Source organism: Oenanthe melanoleuca, chromosome 5 (assembly GCF_029582105.1).
Source record: "Oenanthe melanoleuca isolate GR-GAL-2019-014 chromosome 5, OMel1.0, whole genome shotgun sequence".
NCBI classification, from domain to species: domain Eukaryota; kingdom Metazoa; phylum Chordata; class Aves; order Passeriformes; family Muscicapidae; genus Oenanthe; species Oenanthe melanoleuca.
The window spans coordinates 13,694,691-13,720,670 of NC_079339.1; the positions used below are offsets into that span (position 1 = coordinate 13,694,691).

Below are 25,980 nucleotides of genomic sequence, written 5' to 3' on the forward strand. Positions count from 1 at the left end.
AGATTTTTTTTATTATTAAATGCAGGAAAAATGAGAAAAGACTGGTTTTGGCTCCTTTGCCCTGTTTTTACTAGATTAAACTACTAAACAATTTAAGTACAGTAGAGGTAGCTGTATTTCTGGCAATTATAGCAAAAGTGCAATAACCATGCCCAACTCTATACAGATGGACAATACTCAGAATTTACCCCAAAACTCAGCTTGTATTTAAGTTAGCAGCATTCTTTTAATTAAATTTTTTTGTTCTGCATTCTCTTACCGTGATCGTTTGGGTGTGAGCTGATCGTATTCCACCTGGTGTTTTAATGGGATGAGTGGGCGGATAGCATCGAACAGAGGCAACCTGCTTGGCTCATTAATCACGAGCTTCAGGTCCCCCACAAGCACTGGGAGATTCATAGACCTGCAAAAACACAGTGCCAACCAAACACAGGTAAACAACACACCAACAAAAAGCCTCGTTTTATGAGTTCTTGTGCACATGGCTTCAATGTTTGCATGTCCTTTCAAGGTACCAAAAAAGATGTTAATGCACATACTGGTTTGATGAAAGCAAAATAGCCCCTGAGAAAACAAACCTTCTGTAAATAAAGAATACTTGCTTCAAAACATCTGAAGTCTTCTACACACTCACCTCATCTATTAAGGTCATGAACATCACATTTTTAGATGACATCTCCAATTTCATTCTCAGAATAGCCACAAGATTTATGGAATTGTTTGAAAATAACTTTCCAGATTCAACATACCTGCCTGATGGATTTTTGTTTCCTTACTAATTAGGGATTCTTGTAAGTAAATCTAGGCTACAAGCTCCTTCCTCTCCTGAACTTAGAGGACTGACAAAGAGTTGCAATCCAGGAAGAAAAAAATCACAATATTCAGCAGCTAGAGCAGAGACTTTATTTAAGTTTCAATTTTTGTTCAAAATAAAATTGGAAGGGTGATTAATTAATTAACAAAACCTACAGAAGTTAAACTGCTGTGAACATCTCTTTCATGAGAGCTAAGCAAAGTGGTCTTCTTGAAATTGTCAGCACTGAGATAGTTACAGGTCTACAAAATATACTTTGTTGTACAGCTGCAGGAATGGAGGAATAGCTAGGGTTCAGTGGACTTATTTCTAGAAAGTATTTTTTGGTATTATTTGCTGTTCCCTTTCTTTTAATTCACATTTCCTGGGATGCAATATTTCTGAGGCATGGGCATTAAAAATAGAGATCAGGAATACCTATATGGGATTAGAGGTCAAATACTTCTGGAAATGCTGTTCACAATGAAGCAGATATTAAGTGCTAACTCCAACAGCAATTGCACATATTTTTGCCCTGGGGTACTTAATAATGTGTTCCCAGGAAGAGATACATCATCATTATATGTTCACAGAGATGATGAAAATTTTGCCCAAGTCATTGCAATTGTGGAAAATGAAGAAAAATTGCCATATGCATTGTTAATTTTGTAACCACAAGAAGATTTTAAATAATTCAGGTCTGCTGAACCAACTGGCTTTCCAAACAAGAGTCTTTATGAATGGAAAAACAATTAGATGGACCTGAGTGAAACTGAATCAGATATGCAGCTGAATACCCCCATAACTCCAGCTCAGTGCAAACATCAGATGGAAACTTCTCCCTTTCACTCAGCTGAGAAGTTTTTAATTACAATATGAATGGAAACAATGTCTATGATCAATGGAAAATATATTCTCATCTTCTTTGAAAAACAATGGATCATAGGCTGATGTCATTTGCAATGAAACAAGTCTGAGGCAACTGTGGTTTAAATCAGTTCAGCAAGGGGATTGGTAATAGGCCTATCACCTTTCCAATTTTTTACCATTGTGTTGTAAAAAGCCAGAATCATTAAACATGCCAAACAGATTCCAAGCCTAAATTTTTCCAGCTTTCTGAAGAACAGTTGAAAAATTTTTATCTGAAAAGTTAGCAAAACATCTTTGAAAAGTGATGTCAGTAGAAACTGTGTATCAAATAAGTAAGCATTATTTGGAAATATTAATGAATTTTATTAATGCTCTGTTCCTAAGAACAGTTTTATCATGCAGGACCCTCCCCCCACACAACCCCCAAATATGAATCCACCACACTCATTTAAAAAACTGCCAAGTTATAAAACCAAAGTAACTTTATAAGTGATTACAGACATCCTCCTTCTTTGCCTGCAGGCTATGCTGTGAAACCACAAGATTTCATTAAACAGGATAAAAACCCTCTTATTTCAACTACTTTTCTAATAGCATATGGAAAGACTATTTAAAATAATGAATATTAATTCTTCAAATTTAAAAATATTAGTAAAGTTCTCTACAACCATATATAAAGCTAGATCTTACTGGTGGTACATCCTCAGCACATCATAAAGGTAGTCCTTCTCTGCTTCATTGTCAATTAATAGATTGACCTGAAAACCAAAAAATATTATCATTAATCTCTGACTTAATAGCCAAAAATGCTGAACGTGAGAGACTTTCACAGATTCTTAAGCCATAGAGCAAAGATTTCCTCAAGGAAAAAACATGTTTTTGCAAAAGAGCATTACCTCACAATGTCACATTTACAACGAGACTTTCTAAAATTAGTAGGACAGCAATTAGACAAGGTGGTGAATCCTGATACATTCTATCTGCTAAATTTCCCCTCAGCAGTGGTATTATTACAGTAATATCATCTTGGTCTTACCTGATAATCACTGTACTCTTGGATAAATGTCTTCAGAAACCTTTTTGGCCACTCGTTAATGTAGCACATGCTGTCACAGATATAATCTCTGTCCTGCCGTCCAAACCACCGATTTCAGGAGCTCACTTATAGCATTATGCAAACTGCTACACCTCTGGTCCTCTTTGCTCCAGCTCTTAGCTGATAGAACTTGCTAGTTATTCTTTCCTCCCCCACTAATAGTACCTTTACTTAAACCAGTGTCATATTACTATGCCTGCTCTTGGATAATTACAGTAAATTGAAGCAAAAGAAAACCAAACACAAATTCTTACATGAGGAGTTCAATTTATATTCAGTGATAGTGAGACCCCCACTAATCCTACTTGTAGTGAGAGGTCACATCATGTTAGTTTTACATCTGGACAAGCCTAATATTTAGGAAAACAATTTACATCTGACCTAAAGGGTAATATTACTGTGACGTGAAGACTGAGAAGCAATTTGCATACTTAAAGAAAGGCCCTTTCTTTCTAGGTTTGCAGTGGTTTGTATTATGTTCTAAACTAAATACATGCTTCATATTCCTTTTGTCCCACTTGGCTCTCTAGAGCCAGCAAGACTTCACATACCAGTGGTTTTCTATTACTTGTGCCTTCCTTCTGGCTCTCTAAAGCCAGAAAGACTTCGCATACAGGTGGTTTTCTGTTACTTGTCTCCCCTGGAAAAAGACACTTTCAAAACACCTAAAGGCCAGAAAGCTACAAGCAGGTCAAGATTGCTTTACAGTTATACCAGTGAGTGAACCCATTTATTCACAGTGAATTTCAAAACACACAGGATAAAGTCTGTCTTAAAAGGAAATAAATTGTTTGCAGTCGAAACTCCAGCAATACTGTGCACAGACTCAAGGCAAGGATAATTGAAAAGGTAAAACTCAAGGTTAAACTAATTCCAGTATCAATTTTTCATTTCCCTGACAGGCAAAATACAGAGCTCAGTCCCCAGAGCTAGCTAAGATACTGTATGAGCAGTGTCCTACAAAGAGTATTTAATGTTTAAGTGCATCAATCCTATTCAGCAAAGGGCAAAACCATCGTCATCTCTCTTTCCTGACAGTTAAAGCAAAAATTAACATATAAATGCTTGCTGGTGGATACATTCTCATTTCCTCTCAGAAAATGGAGGGCCACATTTAAATTCTTCTGTTTCATCTGACAAGACACTCAGTCTTTCTGTTTGACTGCTGCACATGATCCCTGCATCACAGCTGCCTGCATCTCTTGCCATGTTCCTAATTCTTTAGCTCCCTGGGGTAAAGTCTTACTGTAGACATATGCTTTACCTGGACTTCCAACCAGCTTCTAAAAGCTGACTCTAATTTCAGAAATACTAAAATATCATGCCCCACACTATCTTTAAAAAACAAAAACAACCATTGGTGACATGGTATAACTTGGATCACAGAAGTATTTTGGTATCTATTTCTCAATAAAATGACTGTAGAGTCATGGGATAGGTGATTTCAGACCTTTTAAACCAAGGATATTTAAGAAAAACTATCTGGACACAGCCCTGTACGATCTTTTGGTGGCCCTGAGCATGGAGGGTTGGGGCAGACAAACTCCAGGTGTCCCTTCCACCCTCAACCCTTTTGTGATTATTTAAAAAGTCTTCACAGTATCTGTATCATAGATAATCCTAAAATACAAAGAGTTGCTTATGCTGTATTTCTCACTACATACATGGCACTGTTTTTCATAGAAATTATTAAAAAGTTATCTCACAATCTGCACTTACATATATATTAAAAAAAATCTGCCAAGAAGTCTACCTAAGTTTATTCAGTGGAATAGAAGCTGTGGGAAGGAAAAAGCACTTTTTGATGGGGAAAAAGTTCAGATGACAGTAATGCACTATGTAACACTATGCCAATCTGCCAGGTTTCAAAGAAGAGTATTAAGTCCTGTTTAAGCTACACAGATTTTGGAAAACTATTGAAGAAAAGGGAAAAACTGGTCAGTGTGTTTGCATATATTACATATTTTACATTGCTGCTTGGTTGATAGGGAAACTGATTAAAATTGCTAAGAAGAAAGAAACTAAGAAGGAAAGAAAGAAAATGGACATTAACTGAGGAAATTTAGATCTTGCAGTGAGCATCTTCACTGGTATATCACAGAAAACGTGAGCATCCAAGACTGTGGATGCCAGAGGTCACTTGATGCAGGATAATACAAAATAAAGAAAGAAAATAATTGTTTCACGTCTTCTAACTCAGCTAAAGCTGTCACTGATATCTGCATCCCAGCTGTTTGCAGCAACACTGACAATACATCTTACGTTATCAGGGGTGGGGCTTGAATGATTTATGAATTATAGCAGCAATGAAAGGGAGAAGGTTTAAAGTTCAAGACCGTAACCACCCACCTGGAAACCAGAGTCTTTACACGAGTGTTGCACAACCCACTGTTGAGTTATACAGTAACTGGGAGCAAGGCAGAAACAATGTGCTAGATGGCTACAGTCATCATTATGGAATATCCAGGTCCTCAGTGTCTCTGAACTCCAGTTTGAGGTACAGAGTTGTTGTTTTTTTTTTTTTGTTTGTTTGGTGGTTTTGTTTTTTTTTTTGTTGTTTTGTTTTTTTTTTTTTTTGCTGTCGCTCTAATTCATCCTAACAATCCTTTAGTTAATGTGTTTATTACCAGGTGACAGATATTTCTATAAAACCTTACACTTGCAGACATTGTGTGTCCTCGCTGACAAAAAAAAACCAACAAAAAAACCCCCCCCGAATAAAATCAACCACGACTTTCTTCACAAAGCAAAACCAAACCTCCACAAAACACTCCAAAAAACTTTAATCTGAGAGTCCTAAATGCCTTGGCAAAAACATCTTTTACACTTGTAAACTACTTTCCTCCTCCTTTCCTTAATTAGAGCTCTTCGGGCGTTCTTCGCTCATACGATTTTGCGCTCCGCCGAGCACTTATTTAACCGGGTAAATGACAAAACGCCGGTGCCAGGCAGCCGGAGCCGCTCCGTGTGCCGAGCGCGCTCGCCCATGGGCGCGCAGCAGCGCCGGGGGATGCGGAGGAGGAGGCGCAGGGCTGAGCGGGCACTGCCAGCGCCACGAGCAGCACCGGCTCCAGCGGGGGTTAAACACAAAATCAATCCTTCCGAGCCCGGAAGAAGCTCGGAATGTCCCTCTCGTCGCTCTCTCTCCGAGGGTTTTAGCACCCATCCCCTCCCCGCAGGCTGCCACCCGCGCTGCTGGCCGGGCGGTGCAAAGTCCCCGAGCTTCTCCCTTCCTTCCCGCGGCGCTCCGGGCAGAGCCGTGCCCGGCCAGCGGGGCTGTGCTCCTACAGCGTGCACCTACTCCTGCCGGGGCCCCACCGCCTCACCTTGTGCCGGAACTCGCGGGCGACGCGGCGCTCCATGGTGCGGGATGCGGGATGCGGGACGCGGGACGCGGGACGCGGGATGCGGGAGCGGCTGCGCGGGCGAGGCCGCGCCCCGGGGCGGTGGGAGGCGCGCCCGCCGCCGCCTCCAGCATCCCGGCAGCGCAGCCGGGCACCGCCACCGCCCCGGGCCTGAAGGAAAATGAACATCCATCCATTGGCTTTCCCCCCCATTTCCCCCCTTTTTTTTTTTTTTTTTTTTTTTTTTTACAACTGGTTCTTCTCAAACAGCACTCAGCTCCCATTCCAGTTTCATTCCTGTATTTGTAGGTGTGCATGCGTGTCAGTAGGACCAATAGTTAAAGAAAACGCGAAGATGTGAACCTTAAAGCGTGGGTTAAAAACAGAACGACCAAACAAGCAAAGAAAAAAATCTAAGCCCAAACAAACAGAAAAAAAAATTGCTTTAATAAATTGCTGTAGAGCAAGTAGTCTCAACTCTTTATTTTTAGTAAGCTGATGCATCTCTGTCTAAATCAGACTGCCCCCAGCCTTTCCCACTACGTGGCTTCTGTGAGTAACTGCAGGAGGATCAAGCTCGGACCACCTGTAAAGGAGCCTGTTTCTGAGTAATCTCTTTCATACTGTTTTGTCTTGAGCTGGTTCTTCTCCCATTTTCCCTGCTGTAGTACAATATCATAGATTTCCTCAGACAGGAGGGTAGCAAGAGGAGGATATCTGCTCACCCAGGTCTCTTGGTCCCCACGCAGAATTACCTTTAACCACATAACTCCAGAGAGAGCAGGGTTTACTTCAGGACTAACTTACCTCTCCTCCTTCCAACCAAGTGGAAACTTGTATGAACACACATAAAAGCATGATTTAAAAAAAAAAAAAAAATCCATAACTCCCCCTGCATTCTATTTTATTATTTCTGTGTGACAAGTTTTGTAAGCTATACTGTCTCCTTAGAAATTGCTCTTACCCCTTTTAGATGATTTTGCTGTATTGGAACATTTCAACTATATGTACATTACCCACTTTTCATATCAAGTGTCAGGAATATGAGAGGAGTGCGTATTAAACCTGTATACAAATAAATACAGTTGTTTTCAGAAAACAATTTTCTCCTAAAATCGCAACTATTAATACATAAATCACTTTTACCTAAGTTCAGTACCTCACCATACCAAAAAGCTATTTTCTCCACAGAGATATAGAATTAAGCACACAGATCAAGAATTTCTTCCATGCACATGCAAAACAAAACTATCTTGTATTTGAAAAGAAGAAGAAGAAGACACAAAAAATTAAAAGCATGCATTAGAACCCATGTGTTTATCCTTTAAATTTACATATAGTAACAATCATTGATATCTATCAATCATTTCTAGAAGGCTTTGCAGGAATAGATTTTATACAAACTCAAAGTTATGTACATTTAAAAGAAAGAAACGTGTTTTTATAATACAAATAAACTCCTCAAGAGTCAGAAACTCCTCCACGTAGTAAACAATTGTGAAATTGGTGATGTGAAAAATGCTCCAAATCTTTATGTGAAGGACACAGTGCAGAGAGGATGACAAGCTTGGTGGGCTGTTAGTCTGCTGTTACATGAATTCCTGTGCTCTACTGTGCGTAAATATAAAGCAAACAAATCCACAAAGCTAATTCCTGCTCCAAAACTGGAAGTTGGATAATCAGTAAATTTATGAGATGGTTCTGAAGTTTTCATTGCTTCAAATGCACCATATATTAAAAGATGGTAAAATTATGACTGTTTAATATTTTTAGATAATGAGATCTTTCCTAGGGAGAAATCAAATTGCATCTAAATTTGCTCTAGATTAGCTTCAATTCTTGTTTGCTACTCGTGGCATAAAAGGAAAGTGAACAAAGTGAGCAGCTCATTTAGTAGGCAAAGAAATACATTAAAGTGTGTGTTGTGTAACCTGATCCCTGTTGCTTTTATCTACTTTCTCTACTTCCATTAATGTAACTTGGATCAGTGAAAGTGCACCAAAGCCAAACACATGCTGCACTTGGAGCAGATATAGGCTGAGGCTAGCACATAATTCTAAAAATCTGTTTGGGGTTATTTGGAAAAGCCTGTGTCAAAGTTAAAGGATATCTTTTATTCCTCACGTTCTTTTCTCTCAAGCACATTCTCCCTCCAACACTTACAGGAGGGAACAGAATTCTCAGTAGAAACATCACTAGTTTTCCATCATTTCATTAGAAATGAAACACAAGAAACACAATCCACAGGGACAAATTACAAAGGCAGAAAAGAGATCTTTTTAATGACTTACTGTTAACAGACTTCCCAAAGCAGTCAGAAAAGGCCCCTTTTTATCTGAGACAGTTTCTCACCTGGTATGGGCAGCTTCTAAAGCTTCTGTCATAAGATATGCAAACCTGAAGAATGATGGGGGGAGACACAGCAGCAGATGGGAAAGGGAAAATAACAGAGGAAAGGTATCAGCAATAGGAGGAGAGCAAAGGGAAGAAACATAATGGAAGGAAGCAAATTTAATCATAAGAGGTGGAAAAAAGAAAGAAAAAAAGAAAGGAGAGAAATAAACATGGAAAAGGCTCCACAGAGAGCTCCAGAGTGTGAATTTATAGTGAAAAAAAGTTATCAGAAGCTATGGAAACCATCCATACACGCTAGCTGCATTGAGTGTGTGTCTCACTTATTCTGTCGTTATTCAGGTGCTGACACCTGTTTCAGCGGGGCCACTGCCCCGTGCTGAGCAGCGGGAGCGGCGGCTCCGGCCGGGATGGGCGCTCGGAGCGGTCCCGGCTGCCGCCGGCACCCCGGCACTCGGGCCGCCTCCCAAAACCGCGGAGAAGGAAAAGGGGCCGTGGATGTGCGGATGCGGAAAAGGGGCCGTGGATGTGCGGAGGGCCGGAGATGCGGTGCCGGGGCCGGAGATGCGGTGCCGGGGCCGGAGATGCGGTGCCCGCTGTCGGGCGAGGGGCGGTGTCGGGGCTGGGTGCCGGGGCAGGGCCGGCCGGGGGCGGGGGGCAGGCGCTGGATAAACCCCCCGGCCGCCCCGCCCGGGAGGGCGGGATGAGCTCGGGGCGCAGGTAGCGGCCGCAGCTCCGCGGGAAGCCGCTGCCGCCCGCATGGAGACCCGGCTGCTGCTCGGAGCGCTGCTGTGCGCCTGGCTGCGCTCGGGTGAGTGTGTGCCGGCCGGGGCACGGCACGGCACGGCACGGGGGGGCGGGCAGGGCAGTCTGGCCAGCGCTAACCTGCCCCCTTGCCTTCCAGCGCTGTCCCCGTGGGCTGCCCGGGCGCAGCGCCCCGCCGGTGGGGATGTGCCGCTCCCCAGGTAAGAGCCGGCCCGGGTTTAGCGCGGCTCGTCCCGGGCTGGGCGGGTGCCTGCGCTGCCCGGGCCGAGCCAACGCTGCTCTTCTCTCCCCCTCAGCCCGGGAAGCGCCGCGGGAGCGCGGAGCAGCGCCGGCCTCGCCGCCGCCGTGCAGGTGAGGATGCGGGCCGGGCATCGGGGCACCTCAGTGGGGAGATGGGGCCCCGGAAAGAGAGCATCCACCACACTGCATCCAGGGCTCCTGAGGCTGATGGCTCAGGTGGTGCCAGGCTTCGCAGTGCTGCTGCCCGGGGAGAGCCCTCTGAGGGGCTGGCGGTGCGGGATGCAGGGATGGAAGTTCCGGTTGGCATCAGGATAATGAGCTTCTCGCATCTTGCCTCAGTGATGTATCTGTGCATTGCTGTGATACCATCCGTAGTTTGGGTGGCCGTTCTACCCTTGGTGATTCCTCAGGACTTGGAAAGTTTAGTGTTAAAGCAGCGAGAGGAGATTGTGAGACTGTATCTAGAGCTTGTGTTGTACAAAGCATCCTTGCTCGAGGTAAAGCTGAGGTCTGGTCTGGCTCATCAGCAGCAGTTGCTTTGTGGGAGCCTTTTTGCTTCTCGGTAAACGAGCTGGCAGTATCGGGTCACTACAGCTCAGCACTCAGGTTTTTGGATGTGGTTTATCTTGGCAACTCGGCTGTGTCACTCATGGCACGTTGCTGAAATGTAATTAGGGTGTGTGGTTCCCACTCCCTTGTTCGAGGGTGGGAAAAGGAAGGATTGCTTTGTAGTCCTTGTTCATGGCTCCTCAGAGGGAGTCACCTTTCTTTCTGCTTTCTCCCTGCTCTTTCTGGGAAAAAGCTCAGCAAAAAAAAAAAAAGTCACATAACTGCAAGCAGGTAACCAAATCAACTGCCAATAATAGCAAATGCTCCATCCCAATTCTCCCATCAAGAATTCTAGATATAGCAATACATTTTTTGTTTCTTTCTAGGCTAGGTAGCCTACTGAGCAGAAATTTTCAGTAAGAAGTATGTTTAAGAGGAAGGGAAAAGAAAAAATATTGCAGTCTTGAGTAGAGTGTACTTTTTAATTTACCATGGAGTTTTTTGAGAACTTTTTAGTAAGATAATATGAAGAAATAATATTAACAAAAATGGCTAATTTACTGAAAGACCAAAGAGATTTTTAGGTGTCTTGTTTATAGCTGCTGATTTCTTTGTTCTTTCTGAAAGGAGTCTGGATTGGCAGTTTATAACTCTTCACCTACAGCAATGTCCTTGTCTCACAACAGGAGAATTCACAGTATGAAATGTGGACCATCCAGTAAGTTATTTGTGCTTCTACATAAAGTGAACTTCTCTTATCCCTCATTTTCTCCATTGTTTAATCATTCTTAGGAATCAAAAAAAAAAAAAAAAAATCCCAAAATAGCTATTACAGCCCTTAATGATAATGAGATTCTACCTTGTTTGGTCTCAGAAGTACCCAGGAGTATGGAAATTTGTTATGAGGTTTCATCTAGCTTCAAGTTTACACCTGGTTCTGGTTTGATAATTTGAAAGATTCTTCCTAACTTCAGGTTTTGTAATAAAGAATTTTCAGAAAGGAAATCTGTTGCATGCCCTGTACCTTTTTTGTGCTTGGAGATTGTTTGTTTTTGCTGAGGTAACCTGCAGATGCTTTTTGTGTGTATGATCTATGGTTGGCAGGATAAAGTCCTTTTGGCCACCAGCTTGCAGTACTGGGCATTTGCTTGGGGAGTGTGCATCTTTAGTTTTTTGGTTTGTCTTATTTTCAGAAGTGAAGTGGACAGGCTTAAAATATCTTTGCTGAAGGGTAAAGATCTTCTCTGTTAACTCTGAGAAGGGTCTGTGTCTTGCTTGTCTTTTACAAAGGAGAAGAATGAGGCAGAATAATTTAAAGTGAGTTAATTAGTGATGCAAGCCCTTAGTTTCTCTTCAGTCAGCCTGATTGCCCTGGATGTGGGACCTACCTTGAAGTGAAGAGTCTCAATTTGTATCCCATAGCTTTACAGCCCAACAGGCAAGATGATGTAGGAATGGACTCCCAAATTGTGACTAGAGTTGTGTCATCTCCAAAAGCTTTTAATGTCTTCACACTGTTTTCAGAAGATTTTTGGGTACATGGAAGAGTGATACAAGATTTAGAGAAGTATAATATTGCTCAAATAAAAAACTATTACCTATGAATATCTCTCTAGTATATGAAAAAAAAAAATATAGCTATGTTGTGTATGGTAAAATTGCTTTAGAAATCTATCACTGTATATAATCCAAATTCCTCTGTTTTTTGAGGGTTGCACCATCTTATTGGCCAAGAAGTTATGCTTTTTTTAAAAATAATAAATAAAGCAGCTTATGAAGAGAAGATATGCAGATCATGCTGAGAAAATTGTTGTCACAACAATTGTTTGTTTCCCTGAATTTAGTTGTTGCCTAGTGAAAATTTCCTTAATTGGGATTAGTAAATTTTATTTTTTGCTTCAGATCTGGATGAAAGCTTCCAAGATGTATTGCTGTTCAAGTGTGCAATAAAATCCATGCACATAAGCCCTGCACAAGATTTCTGTTAAAGAGCTTTTGACAAGGGTTTATGTGCAAGTGTATTGCATTTAAGAAATGGAAGAACAAATGTGCAGCTAGGGAAAACGAAATATTTACAGATGTCTTACTCATCACATGGCCAAGCTTCTAAAGGAGGATGTGGTTATGATAGCAACAATTAGGTTTTATTGCTCTCTGTAGAAGTAACAGTACAAAGTTTTTGTTATATTTCTAGTTTGTTCTTCTGTGAGGCAAAAATATTCCATAGAGCTTTTCCATTTCTGTTGTACTTGTTTTGGAGAGGCAGTGTTGTTGAGGACATGCCTCAAGTTATAAATGATTGCCCATACTTGAAGACAAATAAAATTGGCATTATTAAATTATTTTAAACAGTGGAATACATAGGCTTGGAAGTTTCCTTTTTAAATCACAGCAAATGCAATCTATTGTTATCTGTGTGTGAGATACACATTAAAAAACAAACGAGTAACCTGATCTGTTTTGTACTGTGCTCCTAATACTTAGAAAAATAGTTTTCCTTTTAGTCTCTCCAATTTCAAGAGAGATATTAGCTGCAATGACTCTTCCCATGGAGTGGCATTTGCAAATATCTGGGGATATATGGAATAATAAACCTTATTTGTTTAAAAACCTAAACAAATGGTTACCCAGATTAATGACAAAAAATCCCCAAACCAAAACAGCAAGGTAGGCTGTTAGCTGCATTCTCTACTTTAGCAATGTCTCTAAGAAAATTATTATTTAACATACTTGTAGAACTGTGATTAAAATGAAATTATATTACAGTCAATTCTTCCTGCAATACCAGTTTTTTTTTTTTCATTCTATAGCTCTATAAAGATAAACCAATGTGTTTTATGTGAAGTGAGTGCATGACTTTTGCAAGAGATTTCTTTGTGTTGTATTAGTTAACTGAAAGCATTTCAGAAAGTGATATCATGTCTTATCTGTCAATGGAACAACAAATTTGCTATAGCACAAGCAAATGCCAAGAAAATAGTTCTGTGTTAATTTCTTGTAGCCAGGGAATATAGGATTTGAAATGTGTATCAGAATAATTGAAGCTAACTTGTCATTTATGTAGCTGTTCAACTTTTGACTTCCTTCCACACAAATCTTATTCATGCAAAATTAAAAAATAACAAACAAATGTAAAAAAGCCTCAATCCCCAAACAGGAAACTCCTGAGCTAAATCTTAAAAAACCTGGCAAACCAAATAATTTCTGGAAGTATTCAGGCTACTGTTGAGAATTTCTAACATTTCAACACATGAAAATGTGCAGTGTTTACAATGCTGTATCAGGCATGAGTCATAGACAATACTCACAATGTGGGTTTGAGAACTGATTTCAGGAGATGCACCAGAGCAGAAAATATGCAGCTAACTGCAAGGCTCGTGGAATTGAAGGGTTAAAATTGCACCCACCTCATTCGCCTCAGAATCCCAGAAAGGAAAATTTTACATCCTAGAGCAAGGAGATACTTGGCCCTGAGCTGTATTGCATCCTGCTGAAGCCAGGGAAAACCTGTGCCACTGCAGGCAGGTGCTTTCAAAGACTAGGAAGCTGAAGGGTGAAAAAGAATGCAGGAAATATTTGTTGTGTTGCTTCTCCCACAGCTGAAGGAACATCTGAAAGCTTGCACCTAGGGAAATGTGCAGTGGAAATTATACAGAACTTCAAGGGTGTTGACCATGAAATTTTAAGTATTACACTTTAAGTATATGTTCTACTCTTTTATTTGTGGCTCTTGCAAATTCTTACACTGATCTGCTTTGCTTTTTCACCTTTCCATTTAAGAATAAATTTTTTTTATTTTTAAATTATTGGTCATTTTAGTACTGTGATTGCCTTTAGATTCTTCAACTGAGTTACTCTCCAACTCTTGCATAGCTACTTTAAAAATTTTTAAAGAATTGTGAAAAATATAATATGTCTGTTTCTGTAAATGACTTCAAATTTCTAAAACTGTTTGGGTCAAAGTTGATATCTAGGCAGAATCATAAGAACTGAAGGCATGGGCTGGATCTTGTATCTATCTTGCTTAAGCAAAACTTTATCACTTCAGATCTCTAAATTAATCTTTCATACTTAAACTTTTCTGTTCAAGTAATCTAGTAATGAATACCCTGAAAGGAAACCTGTGTCTACTATACTGCATTAAGCAATTGTTTTTCATGCTGTGTCTTAAATAATAGGAAAAATAGTAGCACTAGGAAGTACTTACTGTTTTACAGAAAAATACTCATGGGATGGTACACATCAGGCAGAAATCTTCAAGAATTAGTGGTGTACTGGTGATAATGGTGTTTTACCATGTGGTCAGACCTGAGCTCAAGCATCTGTATTTATGTGATAGCTAAAGCAAAAAGCAAGTATTTCAAAATGGATATTTTCTTGAATGAAAGTAGAAAAAACTTTAATTTAGATGTCTCTTTGATTTAGTATCTTATATTTTGTGTGGAATACATAGAGAAGATTTCTTTGCAGTTACCTGCTTGTGTTCCAGGAGGAGAGAATTTGTTTAGTGACTCTCTCACTCGACACTAATAAATCACTTATTTTATTCCTAATGAGCATTTGGTTTAGAAGACCAAATCATGGATGAGCAAGTGAGGATCAATTGGAGCTGAAATCAGTTCAAGAGATTTTAAGTATTAATTGAAGAAGAAGCACTGTAAGAAAGCAGATAAAGCTAAATGCCCACCATATCTGAGATGCAAAGCCACAAAATATCTTGCATCAATAATAATATTTCAAAATGAATGTGTATTTTGATGAAGTTGCTGCTTTGAGCAGCTATCATGATGCTGCTAAGGAATGTCTCTGTGTGGAGCTTGGGCACTGCTCTGCAGAACCCCTTGCAGTGATGTGGGCTGGATTACAGTCACAATTTCTCAAAGGCTGTGATAAATAATGGGTCCAAGGTTCTGCTATTGCTCATAGAAGTATTTAAAAGGGGGGAATTTTAGAATTCTTTTAAATTCATAAAATAATTTAAAAGAACTGAAAAGAAGGTCCATGTGTTCAAGGGATTAAAATAACTCTATCCATGGGACTGCAGCCTAGTCAGCAATTACAGGGGGTGAGAGTATTCAAACTGAGAACAGCAGAGAAGAATTCAGGCCTGTGTTACAAGAAGATCCCAAATCTTCACCTTATTTGATAAGGAAGGAATTTGGGGCTGGTTGCTTCATCACAGCAATGGTGGTATTATCAGGGTGATCTGCAGGTTCTAGTGGCAACACTGGTTAGAAATCCCATTATTATTTGTGTGAGCCAAATCATGCTGCTTAGGCCTACTATTTTCTGCTAGAAAAGTCTCACCAGTTTTCAGTTTCAGATTCCAACCCAGTGCACTCAACTGGCATAATGTCAAAGGGGAAAGAGGAGCTGAGGAGTTTTTAACAGGTGTTGCTTTCAGGTTAATGGAGGACAAAATAAGTTTTCCTAATTCTAAGTTTCAGTTAGCTTGATTTCCCTTTCTGCTAGTATTAAAATGTTCCTCACATTTCTAGGGGAGAGATAAACTTCTGATGTGATCATATGGGTTAGCTTATTTGCAGAGCTCATATTCCTTTAATGACAAAGATTAGAATGAACACCTTGTTACAGGATATTTATTCTGGATACTTTGGGAAGTATTTCTGTGTTAATGGAGCAGAATGGGATGATTAAAGGAGGCCACACTTAGAGTAGTAGGAGCTCTAAATGTGATCTGAAACAATGCTGTTTTCCTCATTACCTGCTCAAGGATAACTAATGTTTGCACACACAGCTGTTCTATGCAGTGTAAGGAAAGACACTTAAAAATACAGAAAAAGGGATATAAACAAATGCAATAGCTGAGATTATAACATTTTCTTAGAATCATACACAGGCAGAAGAGATCTTCATAAAGAGGAAAATGCTTGTGATTGAGTAATTTGATTTTTTGTTTTAGGTTTGGCTAACACCCTTTCTCTCTGAAGGGAGCCAGGGAGATCCTTCAGAGTGACAGCAAGGGTCCCCAGGTCAGCTGAGTGTTTGCACAGTCTGAACAACAGGGCTTGGAGCAGGTTACCTGAGCCATGCTCAGAGGGGAATCATTCAACCTGAAACATCAAAAGGGGGCTAACTTCCTCTACAGCTCAGAGGAACATGACTTGCAGCCTAATTGCACATTATTGTAGCTGGACAGGCAGCAGGGCATAATCTTAGAGAAGCAAAGAACAGAGACCAGAGCTCTGGTTACACAGGTCTCACAACAGTCAAGATGAAAGAGATCAATGTCTGCCTCTCTTGACAAGAGGAACAGGCTTTTGCATTATTGACAAGATTGGTCACTGTGAGCATGTAAATGAGATGGCTCAGCCAGTGTGAGTAGGGACCTTTCTGCATGGTGCTTGCACTATTTTTTATTGCCCTGATGCTGGCCAGGCAGGGAAAGGAGCAGGATATTTGGGCTAGCAGGGCAGGCAAAGAATCATTACCTTTTACTTTGTCTGCCTGCCTTGTTCTTTTGAGCATAGCTTTTTGTTTTTGTTTTTTGTTTTTTTTTTGTTTGCTTGTTTGGATATTTTGAAAATCTTCAAATAATTACTTAGTATTTCTAATGTGATTGCAAATGGAAACAGTAATGGCTTGAAGCTGAAGGGGAGTAAGTTTAGATGAGATATTAATATGAAATGATTTACTATAAGGGTGGTGAGGCACTAGAATAGGTTGCTCAGAGGAGTGTGGATGCCCCATCCTTGGAAGTCTTCAAGGCCAGGTGAGATAGGGCTTTGGGAGACCTGGTCCAATGGGGTTGGAATGAGATGATCTTCAAGGTCCCTTCCAACCAAAAACCATTCTCTGACTATTTTTCAAGAATGATGTATTTGTAAAGATAAAGAAAAGGCCAAGTCTTCCTGCAACAGTTTCTTCTAAGCAACTTCTCTGCTTTCTGCAACAAAAGCAATCTCAGTTTGTATTCTAAAGCAGAAAAACTACTATGATAGCATACTAGTAAATTATTAAAATCAAAATCCTTTCCTAAACACACATTTATAGGAGCAAATACTAGAAAAAGAAGTAAATGGATCACAATTAAAAAAAAATAATCATGAAGTTTAAATTTAGTAACAGGAAACTTTATTTATGCTTGTGTGCACTTTTCATTAGACTTCAATGAAAACTTATGTTTTGGTAGGGATTTTCACAGAGTAAATAGAAATTTTCAAAACCAAAGCATCTCCGTCCCCCAAACCTGTCATTGCAAGTCAGATCTTTATGGAAAGTGCTTGGGGTTGGGGTACTTGGAAGCTGCAAGATGGAAGGAGGGCAGGCAGGTATGGACACACAGCTGGGATCAGAACACATTTATTTCTAAGGAAGGCTGCTCTCATCTGGCAGAGCTTTACCCGCAGGGTGTGACTTTGTGGATGTAGACACTGGGCTTCTCTGTGCAGTACTTGTTCACTTCCTCCATTTGCTGCTTAGGGCACTGAAAACATGTCAGATTAACATGTTACAGACATTTTGATTTGGCTTCTCTAAAGATGAAATAGATTTATTGATCTGGCTGTGTAACTTGATTTGAAGCTTTCACACTAATATTTCATTTTTGTGGGGCTGGTTAGGCTCTCCAGGAGAGTTTAATGCTAAGTTAGCAATTCCTGTCATTATTAGAGTTACACTCAGTGAAAGAACAGGGTCTTAGAAAGAAAAAGGATGAGAATTTTTTGACATGCCTTGTTTTTTTCCACTCAGATTCACTGGCATGTTTTAATGGAGGTGAGTGTGCCCACAGGGAGCAGTGCGACTGCAGTCGGTTTAATGCGACGGGACCGAGGTGCCAGACAGGTGTGTAAAGAGAGAAACCTGACTGGGTTTCTGGGATTGCACTCATGTTCCCACAGCTACAATGACTGCTCTCTGCCTAAAGGCTCCCTTCATGCTGTAGCATTTTCTCCCTCTTCTTTTATGTTATTATATTTCACAGCATGTCTCATGCTCTGCCCCATCTCAGCTCCTGCTCGTATCAAAAAAACAGTGCTGTGTCTCAAGTGACTCTCCTTTTGTTAGTGTACAACACAGGTGCTGAAAGAGATCATATATGCAGGACATGGGGCCAATATAATTTTGAAACTTTTGATGGACTCTATTATTACTTTCCTGGGAAATCCACATATGCCCTTGTGAGACACGCTGAATTAGATGAACAGAGCTTTTCCATACAGGTACTTCTACATTTTTTGTTGTTGAACATGCCAGTAGTGTATTAATTTTATGATATTAAAAATAACTTGAGATGATAATAGAGGGTTGTAAAATGTAATTTAGATGTGATTTTAATGTGATGTGGGCTGCCATTGCCAGAGCATGGAATGAAAACAGGAATAAGACTGATGTGTGTCCTTGCAAAGCCTGCTTTGTTCACTCAAAGCTGTGAAAAGACCACTCCATGACCATGGCTGTGAAAACACTGCCCAGTTTTTTCCACCAGAGGGGGACCAAACTTCTTGTTCCCACGCTGAGTGCAGATTTGGGGGTGTATTAGTTCTGCTACCTATTTATTACAAAGAATTTGATAAAGATGTTGGCTTTGTGATTTTATTTGGCAGGTGAATAATGATCCTGAATGCCATTCTTCTCCTTATTCCTGCAAGAGGTCCATTAGTTTGTTCTTTTCTGGAGATGAACAAATAAAGATGAGCAGTGAAGTCACCTATAAAGGATTTGGGTAATTGCAGTCATGTTTCTAATGCTGTAGTTGCACTGGAGTCAATATAGTGGTACCATTTTGATAATTACTCTGCATTTACAGAGTAGTGTCTCAGAAAGGTGATACCTGAATTAGAATGAAGTATAATCATTGGCATTCATGATTTTTTGCTGCTATTTGCCAATTCATTTGGTTTAGTGGAGCTATTTAATATTTACATCAGGGATTTTGAGTTCTATGAGGAAGGCATCAGCAAGTAATTTATTTTTAATGGTTACATTTTCTAATGTAATATTACTTTTGGTTCTGTGTGTCATTCCAGAGTGCAATTACCTTATGTTATTGGAAATTTACACATCCAGAAACTGGCTGGATACTTCCTGGTCAGGCACCAGTATGCCTTTACCCTGGCTTGGGATGGTACCTCTGCAGTGTACATCAAAATGGCACCAGAGTACCTGGGCAAAACCCATGGACTGTGTGGAAACAATAATGCTATTCTGCAGGATGATCTGGAAACCAGCTATGGTGAGTATTTAAGATACTTTCTTCTATGTAGTGTGGTGGTCTTTTTTTTGTTTTGTTTTTCTGGTGAAATAAATGATACTTTGCTTAGTTTCCAGTTGTAATGATGATTGAATTTAAGATGGGTGACTTTTGAAATAGAAAATATGATATAGAAATTCTTCTGCTAAATTATATTTAGTGAGGAGGCCCAATTTTAATGTAGGTGGGGCTCTAGGGAGGAAGATCTTAAACTTGGCTTACTCAATTGCCTACAATGGTATTTGTACTTCAGTTTCCTGGGACCTGAAAATAAAATCTGTTTTTAAATGTTCACTGCCCTTTTAGAAATGTTGCAACCTGTAAAGCCTGAGATATTGCTATTGGAAATAAATCAATAATTAGTAAATTAAATTAATGAAAACTCTCAAATCCTGTTTGATCTGGCATTGCATATGTGCCTAATGCTTTCAGAAATAATCAGTGATCTTTCAGTGTTAACTTCAGACACTTCCAAAAGGCTTGGCTTTCAGTAAAGAGTGAGTGAAGACATCTATAAAATGAGTAAGAAAAAAAAAAAAAAACCCAGAGAAAAAAATCAGGTCCCTTGAAAAGTATCCCAAGTGAGGCCATAAAAACTTTTGAAAATCATTGCTTTGGGCTGTTTAACTATTGGCTCCTCTTTAATTTGAGGATATTTCCATAGAGCACTACTGCAAAGCTCAGTAGATGTGGTTTCCTCTGTTGTTCATGCATTCTCCTCAGTTTCAGAAAGCACCAGCCCTGTCCTGTTGACAGTCATTACCCCCACTAATACTTTGCTCACTAAATCAAGTTGTTTGTACTAATACAAAGATCAAGGGGTTGTTTCTCTACAGACTTTTCCTCTCACCTTTCTCAGTGTCTCAGTTCCTTAAAGCTGCATTTTTAGCACAAGTGAGTGAATTAACTGTGCATGAGCTTTATCCACTTAGCTTGAGGAGCAACAAGAACAAAGATGTGGCAAGATATGCATTTGTGGGTGATCCAAGCAGTAATCAATGTCACCACCTGTCCATAATAATAATGATGGATTAGTTGGTTTAACCCTAGTATGGATATTTCTCCTTAAATAAGAATCACACCCCTATTTGGTTAATTCAGACAATCATTTTGTACCATTGCAGTGATCTAAGAATACCTCATCCTTCTTGGGTTTTAGATTCCCTATTGGGAGTTTTATATAAAGTATATAAAGCAGCAGAGACCTATGTATTATTTTTTAGTTTAAGTTTCTTATTAAAGCTTTTCTTTTATTTATTCTACTGATGGACTAAGGCAGGCATGGTCCTTCTCCCTTAAATCCCTTCCTTGCTAAATTGCTTGAGTAATCTGCTTTATGCCATATGAAAGCCCACTTCTGTAGCTCCTTTTAAAAGTATTTTTGCTTCTTGAAAAGACCAGATTGATTTCAGCTGATTCACTTGGTAGTAGGAAGGGTTAGGTTTTCTCTTCTTGATGTGCTTTGATTATTGAAACGTTTGCCTGGGAAATCCTATAGAAGCACTGTTGTCCCTCCAAGTCACTGTGTGACTGTGTGTGTGTCTTGTCTAGGAAAACTGACAGATGATGTAACAGAATTCGTAGAGAGCTGGCAGGAAAATCCTCCACAAGGAACACCCAACTGGGATAAATCTCTTCTCAATGAACCACCGTGCCTGACACAAAGCCATGAATCTCTGCAGGTTTGCATCAACACAAAAGGAATATTGCCATAGCTGGTGATTATAATTGGAGCAAGAATTTGACTTAATTTTGATTTTCAATGGATAGTTTGAGAGCTTTTAATGCATTGAAGGAGACTGGAATTAGTCACTTTTTGGGGGATAGTTTAATTAAAATGCTTGCTTGCAGCAGATCTTCCCTTGTCTTCTCATCACCCCACTGCTCCCCATTCCCTTTTCTTCCATATTTAATTCTTGAGCTTTTCAAATATTACACTGTCTGCATAGCAGCCAGTAGAAGTGCTTGTCTATAGAGCTGAATGAGGGACAAGTTGTAAAATATGGGATTCTTCTAGAACTTATCTATAGGAAGGATAGAAAGAAGCAAGGAAGCAAAACCAGAGTCAGAGCACAGATCATTTGCCAATGTTTAAAAAGACAATTATTGTTGCTTTTTTTCCATGACTTTGAAGTAATTTTTTGTTTTAATTAGTATTTTCAGGATATAACCCTTAATTTAAAGTGCTTTGAAACTAAAGCTGGTGCCAGCTCTGGTTTGTTTCTCTTGCCTTTTAATGTGTAATACAATTTAAATCAATACTTTTTTCAGGTTGTCTTGGCTTAGTTGAAAGATTATCTGTGCCCTTTCTGGGGAAGGGATATGTTTTACTACCACTGGTATGACCTTGGATGAAAGAGTCAATGTTATGGAAATTTGGTGAGAGGAAAGTGATTCCTAGACACAGACAGACGTCTATTCTGATTTTCCACAGCATTCTGTCTTATTCTGCTTATGTTTATTTTTGAAAACCTCATTACAACAGCTGTCTCTTTCATTTCAGAGGGCATATGCTCTGTGTAATATCCTGTTACATCCCCCATTTAAACAATGTCATGAGTATGTGAGTCCTCTTTCTTTTATGGCAAGCTGCACAAGTGATCTCTGCATGTAAGTGAATGTTTTTGGCTAATTCCAAAGCTATTATTAAAAAACCCATAGTCCTTCTCTCATAAGAATGAATTATAAATGTTAAATGAACTGATTTGTGGCTTTCTTTGCATGCAAGTTTTTATCTAACATTGTTCTGTTATCTTGCTTTTCACACTTTTGTTCTGGTTTTACTGCTGTGGGATGCTGTGGACTTATTACTGCTTTCTTTGGCATAAGAATGACCTAAGTCAGGCCCAGATACTTTTCTGATGTGTTAGTCTGTCTCCCCTGAACGTGTCATCTGTTTTGATTCTGAGTGTACAACATCCTTAGGTGCTTTCTGCCATTCTAAAACCACCTTACTATAATCAAAAAGTCATAGTGAATGGGTCAGTTTCTGCAAGCTGTATGCTAATCCATTCAGAAGAGGATTTTGATAATCATTTGAACTTTTGCTAACATTTCATAACCTGCTAGTTAAATTAAAAAAAAAAGAAAAATAAGGCAGGTCAAAAGATCATTTCCATTTCTTGTACCCTGGTGGCTCACTGGTAGAAATCTTACACTTCCTTCTTATGAGTTTTCCACAGGATGGCAGAAAGTTTTTATAGTTTTAAGACTTTTAATCTGGTCCAACAGCACAGTACCTTGTTAAAGTAGATTTGAAGAGCACAGGGTGAATGCCCTGCAGGAACATTTATGAGGTTCTGAGTGTGTGTTTGAATGGAGCACAAAACAATGTCATTTTTTATTTGTGTAAGGTCAGCAGCTGATGATGCAACTTGGTGTCGAGCCCTCACTGAGTATGCCAGAGCGTGTGCCCAAGCAGGAAAGCCACTCCATGGATGGCGAGTGCACTTCCAGCAGTGTGGTAATGCCTGTGCTCTTCTACTTGGAAATGTTCCCTGGCATTTTGAAAGGGTGCCCTTCATACTTTCAGTTCTTTGCCTTTCTCCAATTTTGGATTCGTATAATTCTTAATGAAGCTATTAAGTGAGTCAAACTCACTTCAAGACTACATAAATGAAAGGGGTTTTCTCTTTAATATGTGTAATTTATATTGAATTTTTTTGAAGCAGTAAGTTTATTGCAATGTGTTTCTTTAAGGTGATTAATAACTTATTTTCATAGAGCTGCTCTTTCAAATATCGTCAAAGTCTCCATGGCTCTGTGATTTATGAAATGTGTGTCATGAGTCTTAAAAATAAATTTAAATTGCACTTGCATAAAACATCATCCCTAAAGTAAATTTGAAAGAGGTTATTTAACTTGTTCTCCTGCCTGGAACACAGCACCAAAACTGTCATCCATGACAGATTTCCACAATGGTTCCAAAAAAATCTCTATTAATGGGTGTCCTGACTGCTTCTGATGATGGTCTGAGAATCTAAATAGCTCTTCTGTGAGAAAGTGTAATTTAAGATTATTCCTTTTTGAAAGACCTTTAGTGGAGAGAATGTGAATATGTAAATACGTATCAATTCTCTCTGTGTTAGGAAAACCATTGTTTTAGTCAGTGTTTATCTAGAGAGCAGGCACTCAACCGACATGCCAGAAAATACATGTCTGAAAGATGTGCAACCCATTTAAGCCCTGTGACAGTAGCTCTAGACCTTTCAATCCCTCTGGCTCTTTCTGTATTTCAGTCATTACCTGTGCTGAGCCCTTGACCTACAGTGAGTGCATCAACTGCTGCCCAGCCTCGTGCCACCAGCAGTCTCAGTGTGTTGGCAGTGAGCTCCACTGCATCGATGGCTGCTACTGCCCAGATGGTGAGTTCTGCCCCTCAGACACACACCTGGCTCCATACAACATTCAGGTTGCTCCTCCCCGAGTTTACATCCCTGTAAAACCTGACTAGATTAAAAGCAGGAGCTCTTTGCAAACTGAGTGCCAATGGTGTGTGGTAGCTGACCTTGTTTGCCTTACTGACAAGAGCCTGTTCCTCCCTATAAAAAGTAGGAATAGAATTCAACTCAGATTCATGTTCTAGCTGTAGAGCTACACAATTTCAGTGAAAAACAAGGTTTGCTCTGTTGTTACAGGGCAGGCAGCCTCCTGATTGTGGTGGTTGCTGATTGGTTTTTGTTGGTAGGGGCTTTGGTGGCTTGGTTTTTTTTCATTTTTTGTTTTTTTATTTTTTTTTTTTAATTTTTTCTTTAGGGTGCTTAGAAAGGCTCAAAACCATGACATAAATAAAACTCATTCCTGTGGCCAGAAACAGGTTTTGATACTGAGGTTTGTAGACAGTTGTATGATTCTGGCAAGTGAGTGTCCTGGTTTGAAGGACAGGTGTCTGCCAGTGAAGGCAGAAGCTTCTCTTTGAAATGGAGAATGTAAACCCCCTCCCTCCAAATTATTATAATTCTGAAATTAAGGGGCTCTTAGGCAAAGATTTGGGAATTAGGAATAACAGTTCTTTACTAGAAAGTTAAAATAGAAATACAGTATTACAAAGAACAATCTCAACCCTGACAGTCAGAATTCAACCTGACACCCTGTCAGTCAGGGTGTTGGTAGCAGTCCCATTAAATGGTGGCTACAGTCTTCCTGGAGTGACAGATGTGGTTCAGCTGAAGCAGTGCTCCTGTGGAAGGTGCAGTTTTCCACTGAAGGTCCAGAGATGATGTGGAAAGGTCCAGTTTTCCTCTGGAATCCAGTGGAAAGAAGGTACCTTGCTGTCCAAATCTCAGTTTTTATCTAGGTAGGAAGGGCTTGCCTGGCTGGAGCATCTCCCAGTGGGATGATGTAAGTTTATCAGTCATATGGCAGGACTCAGTGGGGCAGCAGCAGATGATATCTTCCTGGAGGGAGGATAGGTTGTGGCAAAGATAAAGATGATTGCCCCAGCTGGTTTAAAGATGGCCCATTAGCAGATGGTATGTGCCACAGAGATAAGGAAATCACTGCCCCACCGGCTTCAACAGATGGTGATAGAACACACATTTCAGTCACATCCTGTATTGCAACCCAAGACAGTGAGGTGCTTAGATCTTTAAAACCTTGCCCTCATCACCAAAATAGATGTTGATATCCAGTTTTCTCCTGGTTATTGGCTTCTGTTTGAGTACAGAATTCCATCTAAAAGAGGACAGAAAGTTATGCAATGAATCTTCAAGTCCTGCCTCTTATATGTACCCTTATTTATAAGCTTAATCATATTTGTCATAAATTATGCCTCTTATGGTTTGGTAAGGCCTTTTTTTTGTTCTGCTCCTCTGGTCAGAAAAGAATAATAATTATTATAGTAATAAGGAAAAAATGAAAAAAAGAATCAGTAAAATGAGGACCATAGACAAAGATTTGAAAATGTTGAAAGAAACCCCAAAGGTACTCAAAGCAGCATGGCCTATATGTTTGGGTTTCATATTTTGTTTGTGTGGTTTTCTCTCCCTCTCACCCAGTAATTAAATATTTGTTATTTGTGCTGTTTACTTTATCTTAAGAAATTTAGTGACTTGATCCCTGTAATATAATTTATTTAATATAATTCAAATTCAATTTGTTTGGTGGAAATGACTAAAAAATAGCCTAGAGTTTTATTATCTTACGTGAATGACCATTTGTGGTGTTCTTGAATATAATTGTTAGTGCTCTGTCAGCCATTGTCATGGATATCACTTTTTTTCTTATTTTATTTCTTCTAGGCTTAATTTATGAAAATGAGTTGTGTGTCAAGCCTACAGACTGTCCTTGTGACTACCGTGGAAGTTTCTTTCAAATGGGTTCTGTGGTTCATGAAGAATGTAATAACTGGTGAGTAATTTTTCTTTTTGTTGTCAATCATCCTTTAATGATCATGAGAAACAGCTTCTTTGAGGCCTGTTTCATTTAGAAATCAGAAGCTTTTCTACATAAAAATTTCTTGTTCTGTGTATGTTTTGCAATTATGGAAAATATTATTAAGCTGTTAATGTGGAAGTAGAGAAAGTGAAAAATACTGCAGACAATACTGTAATATTTAGTGCTGTTTTTCACTTTGAGCACTCCCTTAAAAATAAAAAGAATCTAGAATTCAAAATCTTAACAGGAGAACTATGCTGACTTTGTCTCCTGTTTGGATTATCTGCTTGGCCATAAAGAGCCAAATGTAATTGTGACATTTAGCTGCTGTTCTGGAATTTCTAAGTTAATTTTATAAATTGGAAAGAAAAATTTATAGGAA

At 39.6% G+C, this 25,980-nt stretch overlaps 2 protein-coding genes across 2 annotated transcripts in view; one reads left to right on the plus strand and one right to left on the minus strand.

Moving 5' to 3' along the window:
• The window catches only part of USH1C (USH1 protein network component harmonin), a 45,976-nt gene extending 39,774 nt beyond the window's left edge, over positions 1 to 6,202 (minus strand). Inside the window, exons 1-3 of the mRNA XM_056493364.1 lie at positions 6,086 to 6,202; positions 2,354 to 2,421; positions 260 to 403 (exon numbers count right to left, since the gene is read on the minus strand). Coding sequence (XP_056349339.1) covers positions 260 to 403; positions 2,354 to 2,421; positions 6,086 to 6,121 — 248 coding nt within the window. The 5' untranslated portion in view covers positions 6,122 to 6,202. The remainder of the gene's footprint in view (positions 1 to 259; positions 404 to 2,353; positions 2,422 to 6,085) is intronic.
• A 3,012-nt stretch (positions 6,203 to 9,214) lies between these two features.
• OTOG (otogelin) overlaps positions 9,215 to 25,980 on the plus strand; it is a 90,388-nt gene continuing 73,622 nt past the window's right edge. The window contains exons 1-13 of the mRNA XM_056492898.1: positions 9,215 to 9,266; positions 9,360 to 9,420; positions 9,517 to 9,571; positions 10,637 to 10,727; positions 17,723 to 17,815; positions 18,038 to 18,192; positions 18,577 to 18,695; positions 19,000 to 19,205; positions 20,775 to 20,905; positions 21,727 to 21,833; positions 22,577 to 22,686; positions 23,462 to 23,587; positions 25,463 to 25,571. Coding sequence (XP_056348873.1) covers positions 9,215 to 9,266; positions 9,360 to 9,420; positions 9,517 to 9,571; positions 10,637 to 10,727; positions 17,723 to 17,815; positions 18,038 to 18,192; positions 18,577 to 18,695; positions 19,000 to 19,205; positions 20,775 to 20,905; positions 21,727 to 21,833; positions 22,577 to 22,686; positions 23,462 to 23,587; positions 25,463 to 25,571 — 1,415 coding nt within the window. The remainder of the gene's footprint in view (positions 9,267 to 9,359; positions 9,421 to 9,516; positions 9,572 to 10,636; positions 10,728 to 17,722; positions 17,816 to 18,037; positions 18,193 to 18,576; positions 18,696 to 18,999; positions 19,206 to 20,774; positions 20,906 to 21,726; positions 21,834 to 22,576; positions 22,687 to 23,461; positions 23,588 to 25,462; positions 25,572 to 25,980) is intronic.